Raw genomic sequence first — 17,336 nt, 5'->3', positions numbered from 1 at the left:
ATCTACAACTAGGGACAGTTTTATTTCTTCCTTTCCAATCTGTATGTCTTCTATATCATTTTCTTGCCGTTCTATGCTGGCTAGAAGTTCAACACTATGCTGAAGAGCAGCAGTGAGGGCATAACTAGCCTTGCTCCTGATTTTAGGAGAAAAACATTCAGTCTTTCACCATGAACTGTAATGTTAGCTGTAAGGTTTTTGTAGATGTTCTTTATCTCGTTGATAAAGAACATCTTTATATCTTCATATAGTTGAAGGAACTATATCTTTATATAGCTGAAGGAATTCTCTATTCCTAGTTTTCTGAGAGTTTATCATGAATTGTTGAATTTTGTTAAATATTTTTCCACATCCATTGAGATGACCATATTAATTTTCTTTTTTATCCTGTTTATATGATAGATTACATAGACTGATTTTTCAAATATTGAAACAGTCTTGCAAGATGGAATAAACCCTACTGGGCAATGGTGTGTAATTCTTTTTATATATTGTTGAATTCTACTGATGAATATCTTGTTAAGAACTTTCACATTGATATTGATGAAGGATACTGGTATGAAGTACTGTTTTTATATACTCTCTTTATCTGGTTTTAGTATTGGGGTAATACTGGCTTCATTGAGTGAATTGGGAAGTGTTCTCTCCTATTTTCTGAAAAAGATTTGTGTAGAATTGATGGCAATTCTTTTTTTTTTTTTTTTAAAGAATTTATTTATTTGAGAGAGAGAGAGAGTGAGAGAGAGAGCCCAAGAGGGGGTAGGGTCAGAGGGAGAAGCAGACTCCCCGCTGAGCAGGGAGCCCAATGTGGGACTCGATCCTGGGACTCTGGGATCATGACCTGAGCCGAAGGCAGTCGCTTAACCAACTGAGCCACCCAGGCGCCCCGGCAATTCTTTTTTTTTAATTTAAAGATCTATTGTCCACAATAAGTGCCCGTGTAAAGCATTGTTGGAAATTAAAAGATTTGAGACAGACTCTATGTATTTGTTTTTTAAAAAATTATTATTGAGGGGTGCCTGGTTGGCTCAGTCAGTAGAGCATCCAACTCTTGACTGAAGGGTCATGAGTTTGAGCCCCATGTTGGGTGTAGAGATTACATTAAAATTTTTTAAAAATTTATTATTGAAATATAATTGACATACAATGTTATATTAGTTTCAGTTGTACAACATATGGGTTTGAAAATAATTTGTTAAAAATCTGGTAGAATTCTCCAGTGAAACCAATTCAGTCAGATTTCTTTTTTGGGAAAATTTAATTAATATTTACAGGGCTATTCAAGTTATCTATTTCATATTAGGTGTGTTGTGGTAGTTTGTAATTTTGAGAAATTGACCCATTTTGTTTAAGTTGTCAAATTTATGTGTGGAGTTGTTTACAGTATTCCCATATAATCCTTTGGATATCTGTAGGTACTATGGTGTTATTCCCTGCCTCATTGTTGATATTAGTAATCTGTGTATTCCCTATTTTCTTCTTTGCAGACTTTCTAGAAGTTTGTCAATTTTATTGTTCTTTGCAAAGAACCAGGTTTTTGTTTCACTAATTACTCTGTTATTTTTCTGTTTTCAATTTCACTGATTTTTGCTCTTTATTATTAATTCTTCACTTTGGTTTGCTGCAGGTTTAGCTTTCACCTCTTCTTGTTTCTTGAGGTGAAAATTCAGACGACAGATTAGAAATGTTTCCCCTTTTCTAATTTGAGCATTTAGTACTATAAATTTCCTTCTCAGCAATTTAGCTCCATTTCAGATTCTAATATACTGTATTTTTATTTTCATTTAGTTCCATGTATTTCTTTCTTTCTCTTGAGACTTGCTCTTTGACCCATGGATTGTATAAAAGTGCAGTGCTTTGTTATTTTCCAAGTATTTATTGATTTTCCTATTATCTTTCTGTTGTTGATTTCTAGTTTGATTCCATAGTGGTCTGAGAATATACTCTGTATAATTTTAATTCTCTTAAATTTATTGAGTTTGTTTTATGGTCCAGGATATGATCTATCATGTATATGTTCTGTGGGCATGTGAAAAGAACATATACTTTGCTCTTGTTGCATGTACTATTTTTTTTTTAAAGATTTTTTATTTATTTGACAGAGAGAGACACAGCGAGAGAGGGAACACAAGCAGGGGGAGTGGGAGAGGGAGAAGCAGGCTTCCCGCCAAGCAGGGAGCCCGATGCAGGGCATGATCCCAGGATCCTGGGATCATGACCTGAGCCGAAGGCAGACACTTAACGACTGAGCCACCCAGGTGCCCCTCTTGCATGTTCTATTAAGAGTCAATTAGATCCTATTCATTGATGGTATTGTTGAGTTCTATATTCCTGATGATTTTCTGTCTAGTTGTTCTACTCATTATTGAAAGGGGAGTTGAAGTCTCTGATTATAATTGTGGATTTGTCTCTTTCTAAGTTTCTCAGTTCTTTTTTGTTTGTTTGGTTTTTTCAGTATTTTATTTATTTGATAGAGAGAGCGAGAGAGGGAACACAAGCAGGGGGAGTGGGAGAAGCAGGCTTCCCGCTGAACAGGGAGCCCAATGTGGGGCTCGATCACAGGACCCTGGGATCATGACCTGAGCGGAAGGCAGACGCTTAATGACTGAGCCACCCAGGCACCCAGTTTCTCAGTTCTTCCATCACATATTTTGTGGCTCCATGGTTTGGTGATACACATTTAGGATTGCTAGTCTTCTTGGTATATTGACCCTTTTACCAGTATATAATATCCCTCTCTCTCCCTGGCAATTTGCTTTACTCTTAAGTCTACTTTATGTGGTATTAATACAGCCATTCCTAATTTCTTTTGATTAATGTTTTCATGGTATATAATTTTCCATCATTCTACTTTCAACATACATATCATTTATCTTTGAAGTGAATTTTTGGAGACAACATATAATTGGGTCATGATTTTTATCTAGTCTGTCAATGACTGTATTTTAATTGGTGTAATTAGACCACTACATTTAATGTAATTATTGATATGTTAGGGCTTAAGTCTATCATTTTTTTTGGTTTGTTCTCTCTGTTTTTCATATCTCTGCTTTCTTCCTCTTCCCTTCCTATGGGTTACATGAACTTATTTTAGAATTTCATGTTGATTTATCTATAGTGTTTTTGAGTATTTCTGTGTACACCTTTTCTAGTGTATTTTCTAGGCATTGCATTATGTACACATAAGTTACCACAGTCTACTGGTGTTGACTTTTACCGGTTCAAGTATAGAAACCTCACCGGTTACATCCCTTTAATCTTCCCCACTTAGAATTGTCTTACATATTTTCCCTATAGACACCAAGAACCAAATTAAGCAGTGACACTTTTGCTTCAACTGTGAAACATAATTTAGAAAACTCAAGAAAAGCAAAGTCTATTGTTTTTACCTACATATTTGTTCTCTCCATTGTCTTTCCTTCCTTCCTGATGTTGCAAGATTCCTTAAGTTTTTGCTTTAATTCTAGTTATCTAACATACAGTGTTATTAGTTTCAGGTGTATAATACAGTGATTCAACACTTTCAGACACCACCCTGTGCTCATTATGACATGTGTACTCCTTAATTTCCTTCCCCATCCCCCTACTCCCTACCATCCGGTAACCATGAGTTTGTTCCCTATGATTAAAAGTCTGTTTCTTGCTTTGATTATCTCTCATTTTTTTTCCTTTGCTTGTTTGTTTTGTTTCTTAAATTCCACACTTGAGTGAAATCATATGGTATTTGTCTTTCTCTGACTTATTTTGCTGAGCATTATACCCTCTACCTCCACCAATATTACTGCAAATGGCAAGATTTCATTATTATTAGGGCTTAATAACATTCCATTATATATTCTAATACAATATTCCATTATATTCCATACACATACCACATCTTTATCCACCCATCAATTGATGGACACTTGGGCTGCTTCCATATCGTGGCTATTATAAATAATACTGCTATAAACACAGGGGTGCATGTATCCCTTTGAATTACTGTCTCTGTTTGGGTAAATACCCAGTAGTGCAATTACTGGATCATAAAGTAGTTCCAGGCTTAAATTTTTGAGGAACCTCCACACTGTTTTGCACAGTGGCTGTACAACTTTGCATTCTCACCAACACTGCAAGAGGGTTCCCCTTTCTCTACATCCTCACCAACACCTGTTGTTTCTTGTGTTTTTGATTTTAGCCGTTCTGACAGGTGTGAGGTATTATCTCATTGTAGTTTTGATATGCATTTCTCTGATGAGTGATGTTGAGCATCTTTTCATGTACCTGTTGGCTACCTAGATGTCTTCTTTGGAGAAATGTCTGTTCATGTCTTCTGCCCATTTTTTTATTGGGTTATTGCTTTGAGTTTTATAAGTCCTTTATATATTTTGGATACTAGCCTTTAGTGGATATGTAATTTGCAAATATCTTCTCCCATTCTGGAGGTTGCCTTTTGGTTTTCTTGATTTTTCCTTTGTGTACAGAAGCTTTTTATGTTGATGCAGTCCCAATAGTTTCTTTTTGCTTTTGTTTCCCTTGCCTTGGGAAACCTATCTAGAAAAAAGTTACTATAGCTAATGTCAAAGAAGTTACTGCCTGTGTTCTCTTCTAGGATTTTCATGACTTCACATCTCACATTTAGGTCTTTAATCCATTTTGAATTTATTTTGTGTATGCTGTAAGTGGACCATTCTTTTCAATGTCGCTGTCCAGTTTTCCCAGCAGCACTTGTTTGAAGAGACTGTCTTTTTCCTACTGGATATTCTTTCCTGCTCTGTCGAAGACTAATTGACCACATAATTGTGGGTTTATTTCTGCATTTTCTATTCTGTTCCATTGATCTATGTGTCTATTTTTGTGCCAGTACCATACTATTTTGATTTACTACAGCTTTGTAATATAACTTGAAGTCTGGAATTGTGATGCCTCCAGCTTTGCTTTTCTTTTTCAAGGTTGCTTTGGCTATTTGGGTTCTTTGGTGATTACATACACATTTTAGGATTGTTTGTTCTAGCTCTGTGAAAAATGCTGTTGTATTTGGATAGGGATTGCATTAAATATGTAGACTGCTTTGGGTAGTACAGAACATTTTAACAATATTTGTTTTTTCAATCCAGGAGCCTGGAATGTCTTTCTATCTCTGTATGACATCTTCAATTTAGTTAATCAGTGTTTTATAGTTTTGACAGCAAAGATCTTTCACCTCTTTGGTTAACTTTATTCCTATGTATCATTATTTTGGGTGCAATTACAAATGGAATTTTTAAAATTTCTCTTTCTGCTGCTTCATTATTGGTGTATAAAATGCAACAGATTTCTGTACATTGATTTTGATTCCTGTGACTTTACTGAATTTCTTTATCAGTTCTAGCTGTTTTTTGGTGGTCTTTAGGTTTTCCTACATACAGTATCATGTCATCTACAAATAGAGTTTTACTTCTTTCTTACCAATCTGGATTCCTTTTATTTCTTTTTGTTGTCTGATTGCTGCGGCTAGAAATTCCAGTACTATGTTAAATAAAAGTGGTGAGAGTGGACATCCTTGTCTTGTTATTGACCTTAGGGGAAAAGCTCTCAGTTCATCCCTATTAAGGATGATGTTTCCTGTGGGTTTTTCATAGATGGCCTTTATTATATTGAGGTACATTTCCTCTAAACCTATTTTGTTGAGGGTTTTTACCATAAATGGATGTTGTACTTTGTTAAATGCTTTTTCAGCATCTATTGAAATGATCATGTGGTTCTTGTCCTTTCTCCTACTGATGTGCTGTATCATGTTGAATGATTTTTTTAATGTTGTTGGACTTGGTGTGCTAGTATTTTGTTGAGGATTTTTATATCTATATTCATGAGAGATATTGGTCTGTAGTTCTCTTTTCTAGTGGTGTCTTTAACTAGTTTTGGTATAAGGGTAATGTTGGAGTCATAGAATGAATTTGGAAATTTTCTTTCCTTTTCTATTTTCTGGAATAGTTTGAGAAGAATAGGTATTAACTCTTCTTTAAGTGTTTGGTAGAATTCGCCTATGAAGCCACCTGGACCTGGACTTCTGTTTTTGGGAGTTTTTCCATTACTGAATCAATTTCTTTGCTGGTTATTGGTTTGTTCAAATTTCCTATTTCTTCCTGTTTCTGTTTTGGTGGTTTATATGTTTCTAAGAATTTACCCATTTCTTCTAGGCTGTCCAATTTGTTGCATATAGTTTTTCATAATATTCTCTTACGATTGTTTGTATGTATATCTGTGGTACTGGTTGTTATTTCTCCTCTCTCATTTGTGATCTTATTTATTTGAGTCCCTTCTCTTTTTTTCTTGAAGGTCTAGCTAGAGATTTATCAATTTTACTGATTTTTGCAAGGAACCACCTCCTGGTTTCATTGATTGGTTCTAATGTTTTTTACTTTGTGTATCATTTATTTCTGCTCTAATGTTTATTATTTCTTTCCTTCTGCTAGTTTTAGGTTTTGTTTTCTCTTCTTCTTCTAGCTCCTTTAGGTGTAAGGTTAGGTTATTTGAGATTTTTCTTGTATTTTGAGGCAGACCTGTATTGCTATAAACTTGCCTCTTAGTACTGCTTTTGCTGCATACCAGAGGTTTTGGACCATTGTGTTTTCATTTTTATTTGTTTCTGTGTACATTTTGCTTCTTCTTTGATTTCCTGGTTGAGCCAGTCATTGTTTAGTAGCATGTTATTTAACCTCCATGTATTTGTGGTCTTTCCAGATTTTTTTTTTTTTATGGTTGACTTCTAGTTTCATAGTTTTCATAGCTTTCTGCTGTGGTCAGAAAACATGCAAGGTATGATTTTTATCTTCTTGAACTTTTTGAGACTTGTACTGTGGCCTAATATGTGATCTATTCTGGAGAATGTTCTTTTTGCACTTAAAAAGAATGTCTATTCTGTTGTTTCAGGATGGAATGTTCTGAATACATCTTTTAAATTAATCTGTTCCAGTGGGCACCTGGGTGGCTCAGTCATTAAGCGTCTGCCTTCGGCTCAGGTCGTGATCCCAGGGTCCTGGGATCGAGCCCCGCATCGGGCTCCCTGCACCGCGGGGAAGCCTGCTTCTCCCTCTCCCCCTCCCCCTGCTTGTGTTCCCTCTCTCGCTGTCTCTCTCTCTGTCAAATAAATAAATAAAATCTTTAAAAAAAAATAAATAAATAAAAAATAAATTCATCTGTTCCAGTGTGTCATTCAACGCCATTTTTTCCTTGTTGATGTTCTGTTTAGATGATCTATCCGTTGACATAATTGGGGTGTTAAACTCCACTACTATTATTGTATTATTATCAATTAGTTGCTTTATGTTTGTTATTAACTGTTTTATGTATTTAGGTGCTCTTAGGTGCCTAAATATTCACAATTGTTACATCTTTTTGTTGTACTGTCCCCTTTATTATTATATAGTGCCCTCCTTTGTCCCTTGTTGCAGTCTTTCTTTTAATGTCTATTTTGCCTGATACACGTATTGGTACTCTGGCTTTGTTTTTACATCCATTTGCATGATAGACATTTCTCCATCTTCTCACTTTAAATGTGCAGGTGTCTTTAGGTCTAAAATGTGTCTCTTGTAGGTAGCATACAGATGGGTCTTTTTTTTTAACCCATTCTGCCACCCTATGTCTTTTGATTGGAACATTTATTCCATTTACATTCAAAGTAATTATTAATAAATATGTATTTATTGCCATTTTATTATGTTTTCTGCATGTTTCTAAAGATTTTCTCTGATTCTTTCCTGTCTTTCTGTCTTTCATGTTTTGCTGATTTTCTTTAGTGCTATATTTGATTTCTTTCTCTTAATTTTTTGCATATTTATTAGTGGTTTTTTACATATGATTGCTATTAGGTTTGTACATAACCTCTTCTGCATAAAGCAGTCTATATTAAGTTGATGGTCGTTTATGTTTGAACCATTGTTTTCTCCTCTCCTTCCCACATTTTAGGTATATGTTATTATATTGTATGTCCCTTTTTGTGAGTTCCTTGATTGATTTTTTACAGAAATATTCATTTTTACTGTTTTTGTGTTTCCTACCTCTATATTGTCACTTTTGGTCTCTCCTTTCCACTCAAAGTGCCCCTTTTAATATTTCTTGTAGGGCTGGTTTAGTGGTCATGAACTCCTTTAGGTTTGTTTGTCTGGGGAATTCTTTATGTCTCCTTCTATTCTGAATGATAGCCTTGCTGGATAGAGTATTCTTGGCTGCTGATTTCTCCCATTCAGCTCTTTGAATATATCACGCCATTCCCTCCTGGCTTGCAAAGTTTCTGTTGCAAAATCTCCTGCTAGCCTTATGACTCTTCCCTTGTAAGTTAATGACTTGTTTTATCTTGCTACTTTTAGAATTTTTTCTTTATCACCATATTTTATAAATTTAATTACAATATGTCTTGCTGTTGGTCAGCTTTTGTTGATTCTGTTGGGGGTTCTCTGTGCCTCCTGTACCTGAGTATCTGTTTCCTTCCCCAGATTAGGGAAGTTTTCAGCTGTTATTTCTTCAAATAAATTTTCTGACCACCTCTCTCTCTTCTGAGACTCCTGTAATATAAATGTTATTACATTTAATGGAGTCAATGACTTCCCTAAGTCTATTCTCATTTTGCATAATTCTTTTCTCTCTCCTTTATTCAGCTTGATTACTTTCCATTACTCTGTCTCCTAGGTCACTAATTCATTTTCATTTGTTTCCATGTACATGTTCCTCTGCTTCTTCTATCCTGCTGTTCATTCCATCAAGTGTGTTTCTCATGTCATTGATTGCACCCTTTATCTTTGCTATGTTATTCCCTATCTCTGTGTTAAATATCTCACTCATGTCTTCTGCTCTTTTCTCAAGTTCAGTGAGTATTTTTATGATCATTGCTTTAATGTCTTTATCCAGCATGTTACTTATATCTGTTTTGCTTAGATCTCTGGCTGTGGCCTTATCCTTTCTTTCATTTGGGATAAATTTCTCTGTTTTCTCATTTTGTCTGCCTCTCTTTGTCAATTTCTCTGTGTTAAGAAAGTCAGTTGCATCTTCTGCTCTTGAAAGTATTGACTTTATGAAGAAGAGGTCCTGGAGTGTTAACCCCCTGTTCACCAGAACCTGGCACTTCAGGAGAGTATCCTATGCATGTTGCTTTTGCCTTCCTATTGTTTATGAGTCCTTTTACCTTTCTATGTAGTCATCAGCACTGACTCTCTGCCTGTTGTGGGTTGTGCTTGCTCTCTATGGTGGTAGTGGGACCCAGGCAGGCTAGCTCTGGGGGAGTGGGGCATGCCTACCAGGGAATGCAAACAGGGCAGTTGTATTAGCAAAATGTGCACTGGGCCACTAGTCCTATGCCAGATCTCCTTTAGTGCTGCAGTGGCTGGAGGCTGCACACTGGGTGGCCAGGCACACAAGAGCAGCTGGGGGTGCACAGCTGGGCATGGTGGGAGATGGTGCCTGTGGGTGCTCAGCTGGGTACATGCACAAAGGTGCCCGGAGGACTGCTGCTCAGTATGGTACATGCTGGTGGCTGGGGGCATGTGTACACAAGGGTGGCTAGGGGTGCACAGCTAAGCACAGTATGACAGACATGCATGCTGTGCACCTGGTAGCTAGGTGGGGTACCTGCTTGGCTTTAACAAAACTTGCCCTGGGGTACTTAGGTGGTATAGTCGGTTAAATGCCCAACTCTCTTTATTTTATTTATTTATTTATTTTTTTAAGATTTTATTTATTTATTTGACAGGGAGATAGCGAGAGCAGGAACACAAGCAGGCGGAGTGGGAGAGGGAGAAGCAGGCTTCCCGCTGAGCGGGGCCCGATGCGGGGCTTGATCCCAGGACCCTGGGATCGTAAACCCGAGCCGAAGGCAGACGCTTAATGACTGAGCCACCCAGGCGCCCCTCTTTTTATTTTTTAATATTTTATTACTTTTTTACTCTTTATTTTATTTTTTTTATGTTTAAAGATTTTATTTATTTGACAGAGAGAGAGAGAGAGAGCACAAGCAGGGGGAGGGGGAGAGGGAGAAGCAGGTGCCCCACTGAGCAGGGAGCCTGATGAGGGGCTCGGTCATGATCTGAGCCAAAGGCAGACGCTTAACAGACTGAGCCATCCAGGCGCCCCCCCCCCCCTTTTTTTTTTAAAGATTGTATTTATTCATTTGACAGAGAGAGAGTACAAGCAAGTGGAGTGGCAGGCAGAGAGAGGGAGAAGCAGGCTCCCTGCCGAGCAGACAGCCTGATGCGGGGCTCGATTCCAGGACCCTGGGATTATGACTTCAGCTGATAGCAGATGCTTAACCGACTGAGCCACCCAGGCACCCCGCAAGCGCCCAACTCTTGGTTTCAGCTCAGGTGGTGGGATCAAGCCCCAAATCAGGCTCTGTGCTCAACACGTAGTCTGCTTGGGATTCTCTTTCCCTCTCCCTCTGCCCCTCTTTCTTGTGCTTTCTCTCTCTGAGTGTCTCTCTCTAAAATAAATAAATCTTTTAAAAAAACTGCCCTGAGCCCAGGGCCAAGGCCAGCAAGCTTGGAGTAGATAAGTCCTCAGGAGAACTCGTGAGCATGGAGCACTGCTAGTGAGTTAGGTGCCAAGTGTCTGTGCAGCCCCACCTCCAGCAGGTGTCTCTGTACTTATGCTGACAGGTGGGGATGGAAAATGGCACCTGCCAGCTCCGTGTTGTGGAAGTCCCCCAATATACTCGGAAGTAAGTATGAGCAGATCTGTCTACTGTTTGTGGAGTTTGTTCTGCCAGTCTTCAGATCGCTCTCTAGTTTATTGACTTGGATGTGGATGATATCTAGTTGGAAACATGGGACTGGGTGAGCTCAGGGTCCTCCTACTCTGTCATATTCCCAAGCTCCTCCCAAGATTCCTCCTTTTATCATTTCCTTTTTGTGTACAGGAATACCTTTAGCCCTTCTTTTACTGTAGCTCTGCTTGTGAAAAATTATCCTAGTTTTCCATCATCTGAAAATATGTTGATTTCTCCTTCATTCCTGGAGGATGTTTTTGTTTGATACAGAATTCTAACTTGTTTCTTCCCTTTCAGCTCTTGAAAATGTTGTGCAACTTCCTTCTGGACTCTGGCTTCTGATGAGGGATCAGCTGTTATTCATATTATTTTGCCACAATAGGTAAAGCATTGCTTTTCTCTGGCTGCTTTCAATAATTTTTCTGCCTTGAGCTTTCAAAAGTTTCGCCACAATATATCTTCACATGGATTTCTTTGGGTTTATACTGTTTATAATTCACTCAGCTTCCTGAATCTGTAGGCTTGTTTTTTCCCAAATTTGGTAATATTCGAGCCATTATTTATTTGAATACATCTGCTGTCCCACCCTCTTCCTCCTCTCCTTCTGGAACTGTGATGACACAAATATTAGATCTTTTGTTCTGGTTTCACTGATCCCTGTCCATTTTTTCAGCCTATTTTCTATTATTCAGATTGGGTAATTTCTACTGTCCTGTCTCCACATTCACTGATTATTCCTTCTGTTGTCTCCAATTTGCTGTTTAACCCACCTATTGAGTATTTTATTTGTTTTTGAATTTTTTAGTTCTTAATTTCCATTTCTTCTATCTTCTGTTTCTTTGCTAAGACTTTCTATTTTTAATTTGTATCATGCATGTTCAGAATTCTTTGTCAAAGCATTTTTATGATGGCTGCTTTGAAATCCTTGTCAGGTAATTCAAACATCTGTGTCATCTCAACGATGGCACCTATTGACTTTCTTCCTTGGTTTGAGAGCTCAGTTTGAAATCTTTTTGGTTCTTAGTATGATGAAGGATTTTCAGTTGAAACCTGGACATTTGGGATGTTATTTTAAAAGACTCTTCTTTCAATCTTTTAAAAGGATCTTTAATATTTTAAAAGGATCTTATTTTAATCTTGTGTTTTAGCAGGTATTTTCTGACACCACTCCGGTGAGTGAAGGGAGATGCTGTCTCATCACTGCCCAGTGGGACTGAAAGTCCTGGCTCCCCACTCAGCTCCTCTCTCTCCCTTGTTACAGTCTGGCAAGGATAGAAATCTAGGTTATTTATCTGGCCTTTGCTAGTAGGGGTGAGGGTGGGCCACAGTTTTTTTGTGGTATTTGGCTAGAGTAGAGTGGTTATTATCTAAAAATTTTCTGTGTTGCTAGGTTGTTTCTTTTGGGGCCTTTGACTAGCGTGAGAAGGCATTTCTTGGGGCTTTTACTGGTCTGTACCTGTTGGGTGTTTCTGGGCTGCTGGCTTGTCCCACACCTAGTTTAGGATATATGCAGCAATAAGAAAACCCAGGGAACTCACCACTGCATTATTCCTTGGATCCCAAAGTCCTTAGCCAGTCTGCCTTCTTCTCTTCACCTTTTAGAATGTCTTGTGCTTGTTATATATATAATGTCCTGGGCTTTTAGTTGTATTTAGCAGGAGGAATAAGGAAAAGTATATACTCCATCTTCCCAGAAGCAGAAATCTAGAGGGTTCTTTTGAACACACTAATTTGACCATGTCACTCTGCAGCTTAAAACATCTCAATGGCTCCAACTCTCTAAGGGATCAAATCCAAAACAAAACCTTACTGAGGAGGAAAAACTATGTCAGATATACCTCTACATTCTCAAAGTCCAGCATGGTTCTTACAAGTAGTAGTTACTCTGAATGCTTAATGATTAAAGAACTGAGGCTTAAGTTCATGCATTACCCATACCAATATGTATTCTGGCAAATTATGTATTTTCTCAAAGACTGCTCCACAGCCAAAAGCATGAGGTGCTTGCACAGACATTTTTGTTCCATACCAAGCTTTGAGAGAGCTGCTGAAGCTAGAACTAAACTCACCTTCCACAGGTAGCCGCCGCCGTATGGCCAGGCGTTCCATTTTCCGCTGTGTTTCTGCCAGACTGAAAAGGACCCCATAAACATACTGACGTGCTGACCGGAACAGGAGAGCAGCTGGAGGCAGCTCCATGTTACACTCATCCTCAATACATACGGGGATCTTAATCTCACCCTAACAAAAAAAAATGGTCCAGGACAAAGAACAAAATGAGTTACCTCAAGGTTTGGAATTGAGCTGAGAAGAATCAGTAATGAACTTTAGCCTCTGTAGCCAGAAAATACAAATTTTCTACTTGTATTTAACAGTTTCAGAATAAAAAGAAGCTGTAATAAGCCCAAATGACCACAGCCAGCTTAAAAGCTATGCTCCATCTATAGAGTCTCTGCTATGACTGAATGTAGCTGACTAAATGGGGAAAGTCACATCTTAGACATTTTGCTGGGGGATAGATTTGTATGGTAAGACTGGAGGAAGGAAACAGCTCTGGAGAAGTACAGGAAGAGGTAAAGAACAAGGGCATAAAGCCTCTTCTTAGACTGTGTCCAGCCCTAGACCACAGTCTACCAACATGGTGCATGATCTTCTTTGAAATCTCACAATTAGGGGCGCCTGGGTGGCTCAGTCCTTAAGCGTCTGCCTTCGGCACAGGTTATAATACCAGGGTCCTGGGATCGAGCCCCGCATCAGGCTCCCTGCTCAGTGGGGAAGCCTGCTTCTCCCTGTCCCACTCCTGCTTGTGTTCCCTCTCTCGCTGTCTCTCTCTGTCACATAAATAAATAAAATCTTAAAAAAAAAAAAAGAAATCTCACAATTATAGTTCTCTTCTTGGGGCCTCATTTTTTTTTTTTTTTAAAGATTTTATTTATTTGACAGAGAGAGACACAGCGAGAGAGGGAACACAAGCAGGGGGAGTGGGAGAGGGAGAAGCAGGCTTCCTGCTGACCAGTGAGCCTGATGCGGGGCTTGATCCCAGGACTCTGGGATCATGACCTGAGCCGAAGGCAGACGCTTAACGACTGAGCCACCCAGGTGCCCCTTGGGGCCTCATTTATTATAAAGTTCTATCTCCTGCTGGTCTCCCTTCACCTGAGGCCCTTAATGCAATGAGGGGCCCCAGTATACTTGGTTTCCTTTTATCTCCCTTCAGATAACAATTAGAATTTTCTCTGATCACTTATGGTTCTAGGAAGTGTGAAGTACAATGTTAAAAGCAGGGAGGCAGGTGCTGATGTGCTCTCTTACCTTAGTGAGGACATGATAGATATATGGGTACATAAGACCCCTTCGGTGTCTGTGCTCAGCAACCCGCAAGACTTCGGGAGCTACTGGAGGTAAGGGCGGAATGGTGATGTCCATGTGGTTCCTTGTAGACATAGACAGCAGGGATGGGATGTGGGGCTCTCCATCACCCAGGTTGGTATCTGCAACTCCAGCATCGATGGGCTGTACCCAGGACCCTCTGTCACCATTTGGATCCTCCCATCCAGGCTGCTGCTGAAGTGTTTCTGTGATGTGACTAAAAATTTCAAAAGACCATGTAGAAGGGATAAAGGAGGGCACGTGTTGTAATGAGCACTGGGTGTTATATGCAAATAACGAATCATTGAACACTACATCAAAAACTGATGATGTACTGTATGGTGACTAACATAACATAATAAAATAATTCAGTTGGAAAAAACCCCAAAGATATAAACATATGAGTATACTCAAAGAAAAAAAAAAAAAAGAAATTCCAACTGAAGATTTCTGTTCTGATCCTAAGGATTCTTACAAACCCTCTGGAAGTCAAGACACTAAGTATTGGACCTGATATATTTCCTCTACACCTTATAAGAGGCCATGTCTAGAGTCAGCTTACATTCTAAGAAACTAATAACTGAAACCTCAAAGTAGCTCTGTTTCCCAGGATGAATCTGCTTGGAGAAATAATCTAAGAACAAATAAGCTAGTATAAAATACCACTGTTTTAATCCTCAGAACCCTGTCTTAAGCAATATAACTGCCTACTCAACTGTTCTAATACTTCAACTCTGTAAATTCTTTTCATTTTTTTCTACATTCAATCCATCCCTCTCAAAAATTGAGAAATGACAGCCATGAAATGTAGCACACCCACACCTAGGGCTTCCCTAACCAGCTGCTATGCATCCTTTTACTTCAGGGGTCTGGGTATCTGAAAATTACCAACTGTACAGAGTCCGTATGAGTATGAAATAGTTAAGCATAGAGTTTTCCTACTTCATTTAAGAGTAAAGAGCTAGAGAGAAAAGCCAGAAACATATACTTCCCCACACCCAACCAAGGTTACCAGCAAAAAAAATACAGATGCACCAGAAGTCTGTTCCCTTGAGTGCCTATTCAGATACTTACTCAGAGCTGGTTCCATTTGGTTCCTCACCATCAGAGGAAGAGGAGTGAGAAGAGTCTGGTCCCAAAGGAGGTGAGGCTTTGGAAGTCAGGTAATTGGGAAACTGGGATGCAGAGGAGTCGTAAGAGACAGCCCAATTGGCAAAGGGGCTGTCCTGCAGCATGGGATCCTCAGAAAAAGCATGGGGTTCCCCCAAAGCATGGGGAGAGAAGAGAAGAGAGGCGTTGGGTCCCATTGGGAATGATGGTGGATATTTCATTTTCGGTGGCACATGGTTAGAAAACTAAAGGATAAAACAGACAGAAAAGCTATTTAACATTTGAATAGGCTCCAAAATGGTTCCCTCAGAAGTTGTGACACAGTGGGTAATGCCAGTAGCAGGGATTACTGGGATATAAAGAACCTACTGAGAATAATAAGAAATTATTCTAACAGTGATATATGGACAGAATCCTCCAGAGGCAGGACAATGAACCAATCCATGTCTCCTAGAACCACTCTCCAACATTAGCTAATCTACCTTCACAATGCCCTAGTGGTTACTAATGTGGATGTTTTCTTTACATAGTCTGCCAGCCTCGAGTTGAGAATGTGACATAGGTATATACAGCCTTGATATTCTGATAACATTGAATTACCTTAACTTCTTAACTCAGAGTATAAAAATCAGGAAGCAACCTGAGTCTAATGCTAACACATGGTCTTGAGACTCTTGAAAGATATTACCATTGGCTTTCCAGCAGAAATAGTGCCCATCTGATTTCGTGGAAGGGGAGGATTTCCAAGCCGATTATTCCGAAAACCTGAAGCCAAGAGAAAGGGCTATACTTTAGTCAATCCAAATAATTCTACCATATTACATTCTGCTAACCCCACATTGCTTGAAAAATTATTAATAGATAAGTTATAATTTATTGAACACCAGCTATGTACCATGCCAAGAACCTTACAGAAATTATTTTTTAAAAAATCCTATAAAATAGGTATCATAAGCCACATAACATACATGCATATGTGACTAGTTAAGATCACACAGCTATTAAGCAGCAGAGGTGGAATTCAAACTCAGGCCTGAACCCAGAGACAGGGCTATTTTACATACACCAGGCTGTAATGGAGGTTAGTGCCAGAAGAAGCCCAAGCTAAGGAAATGGCATTGGACCCCACCTACAAGTTTGAAACCACTCTTCTGACATGAAAATCAAAAAGAGAGTATCCACCAAACAGGAATGACTTCTACAAGAGTGCAATACAACAAGTCATTTCACTCTGGCCCAGGAGTTCCCATGAGGGACTGGGTTTCCCGTTTGGATAGAGGAGCTCTGCATCAGATGGAATCCTTACCTAGAAAGGAGGAGGGACCCACTGGCAGCGAAGAGAGTTTGGTTGTGACTGAATAGTATTCAACTGCTTTCTTGAATCGCTCTATTTTATCTTCTGTCCTGGACTGGACATTGGAACATCAGATGTTCAGGAGAAGAAACAACATGAGAGTGTATTTTGCATGCAATTTATAATTGAAGAGTCAAAACAGTAGCAGAAATAACATATTTTAAGAAACCCAAGAGAGCAATTTTTCATGTTGCAGAAAAGATTAGGTAGAGAGAAAGCATTATAAAATGTAAAAAAAAAAAAAAAACTTAAAAATAATAAATAAATAAAGTTTATTTACATTTTGTGCTACTCTAAAATGGTCATATGATCATTAGAAAGAATAGATAAGGATGGGGAAAAATTACATATTACCATCACCCAAAGATATTTTGGTCTGTTTTCTTCCAGTATTTTATTTTTAAAATTTTTTTAAAAGATTTATTTATTTATTTATTTATTTATTTGAGAGAGAGAGCGGGGGAAAGAGAGAGAGAGAGAGCACAAGCATGTGAGTAGGGTGAGGGGCAGAAGGAGAGAGAGAATCCTCAAGCAGATTCCATACTGAGCAGGGAGCCTGACACGGAGCTCAAGCCCAGGACCCTGAGATCATGACCTGAGCTGAAATCAAGAGTCAGACACTTAACCGACTAAGCCACTCAGAAGCCCCTTCTTCCAGTATTTTAAAATAAACTTTTGTTGACATACGGTCTATTTTAATATACATAGTTTCTATAGTTGATACTATATAATTTCATATCCTTCTTGTATTATAATTTTGAATGACCATATTTCTTAAGCATAAATGTA

General features: G+C 38.6%; 1 protein-coding gene across 2 annotated transcripts in view; it reads right to left on the bottom strand.

Moving 5' to 3' along the window:
• Window positions 1-17,336, bottom strand: part of FAM120C (family with sequence similarity 120C) — a 104,636-nt gene that overhangs the window by 44,622 nt on the left and 42,678 nt on the right. For both annotated transcript variants that reach the window (XM_021703945.2, XM_021704023.2), the window contains exons 5-9: window positions 16,500-16,602; window positions 15,882-15,958; window positions 15,158-15,438; window positions 14,027-14,300; window positions 12,784-12,955 (exon numbers count right to left, since the gene is read on the bottom strand). In XM_021703945.2, the coding sequence (XP_021559620.1) occupies window positions 12,784-12,955; window positions 14,027-14,300; window positions 15,158-15,438; window positions 15,882-15,958; window positions 16,500-16,602 (907 nt within the window). The remainder of the gene's footprint in view (window positions 1-12,783; window positions 12,956-14,026; window positions 14,301-15,157; window positions 15,439-15,881; window positions 15,959-16,499; window positions 16,603-17,336) is intronic.

Source organism: Neomonachus schauinslandi, chromosome X (assembly GCF_002201575.2).
Source record: "Neomonachus schauinslandi chromosome X, ASM220157v2, whole genome shotgun sequence".
Classification (NCBI taxonomy): Eukaryota; Metazoa; Chordata; class Mammalia; order Carnivora; family Phocidae; genus Neomonachus; species Neomonachus schauinslandi.
Note: the sequence above shows the minus strand (reverse complement) of the source record. Positions and strands in the feature narration are given on the sequence as shown.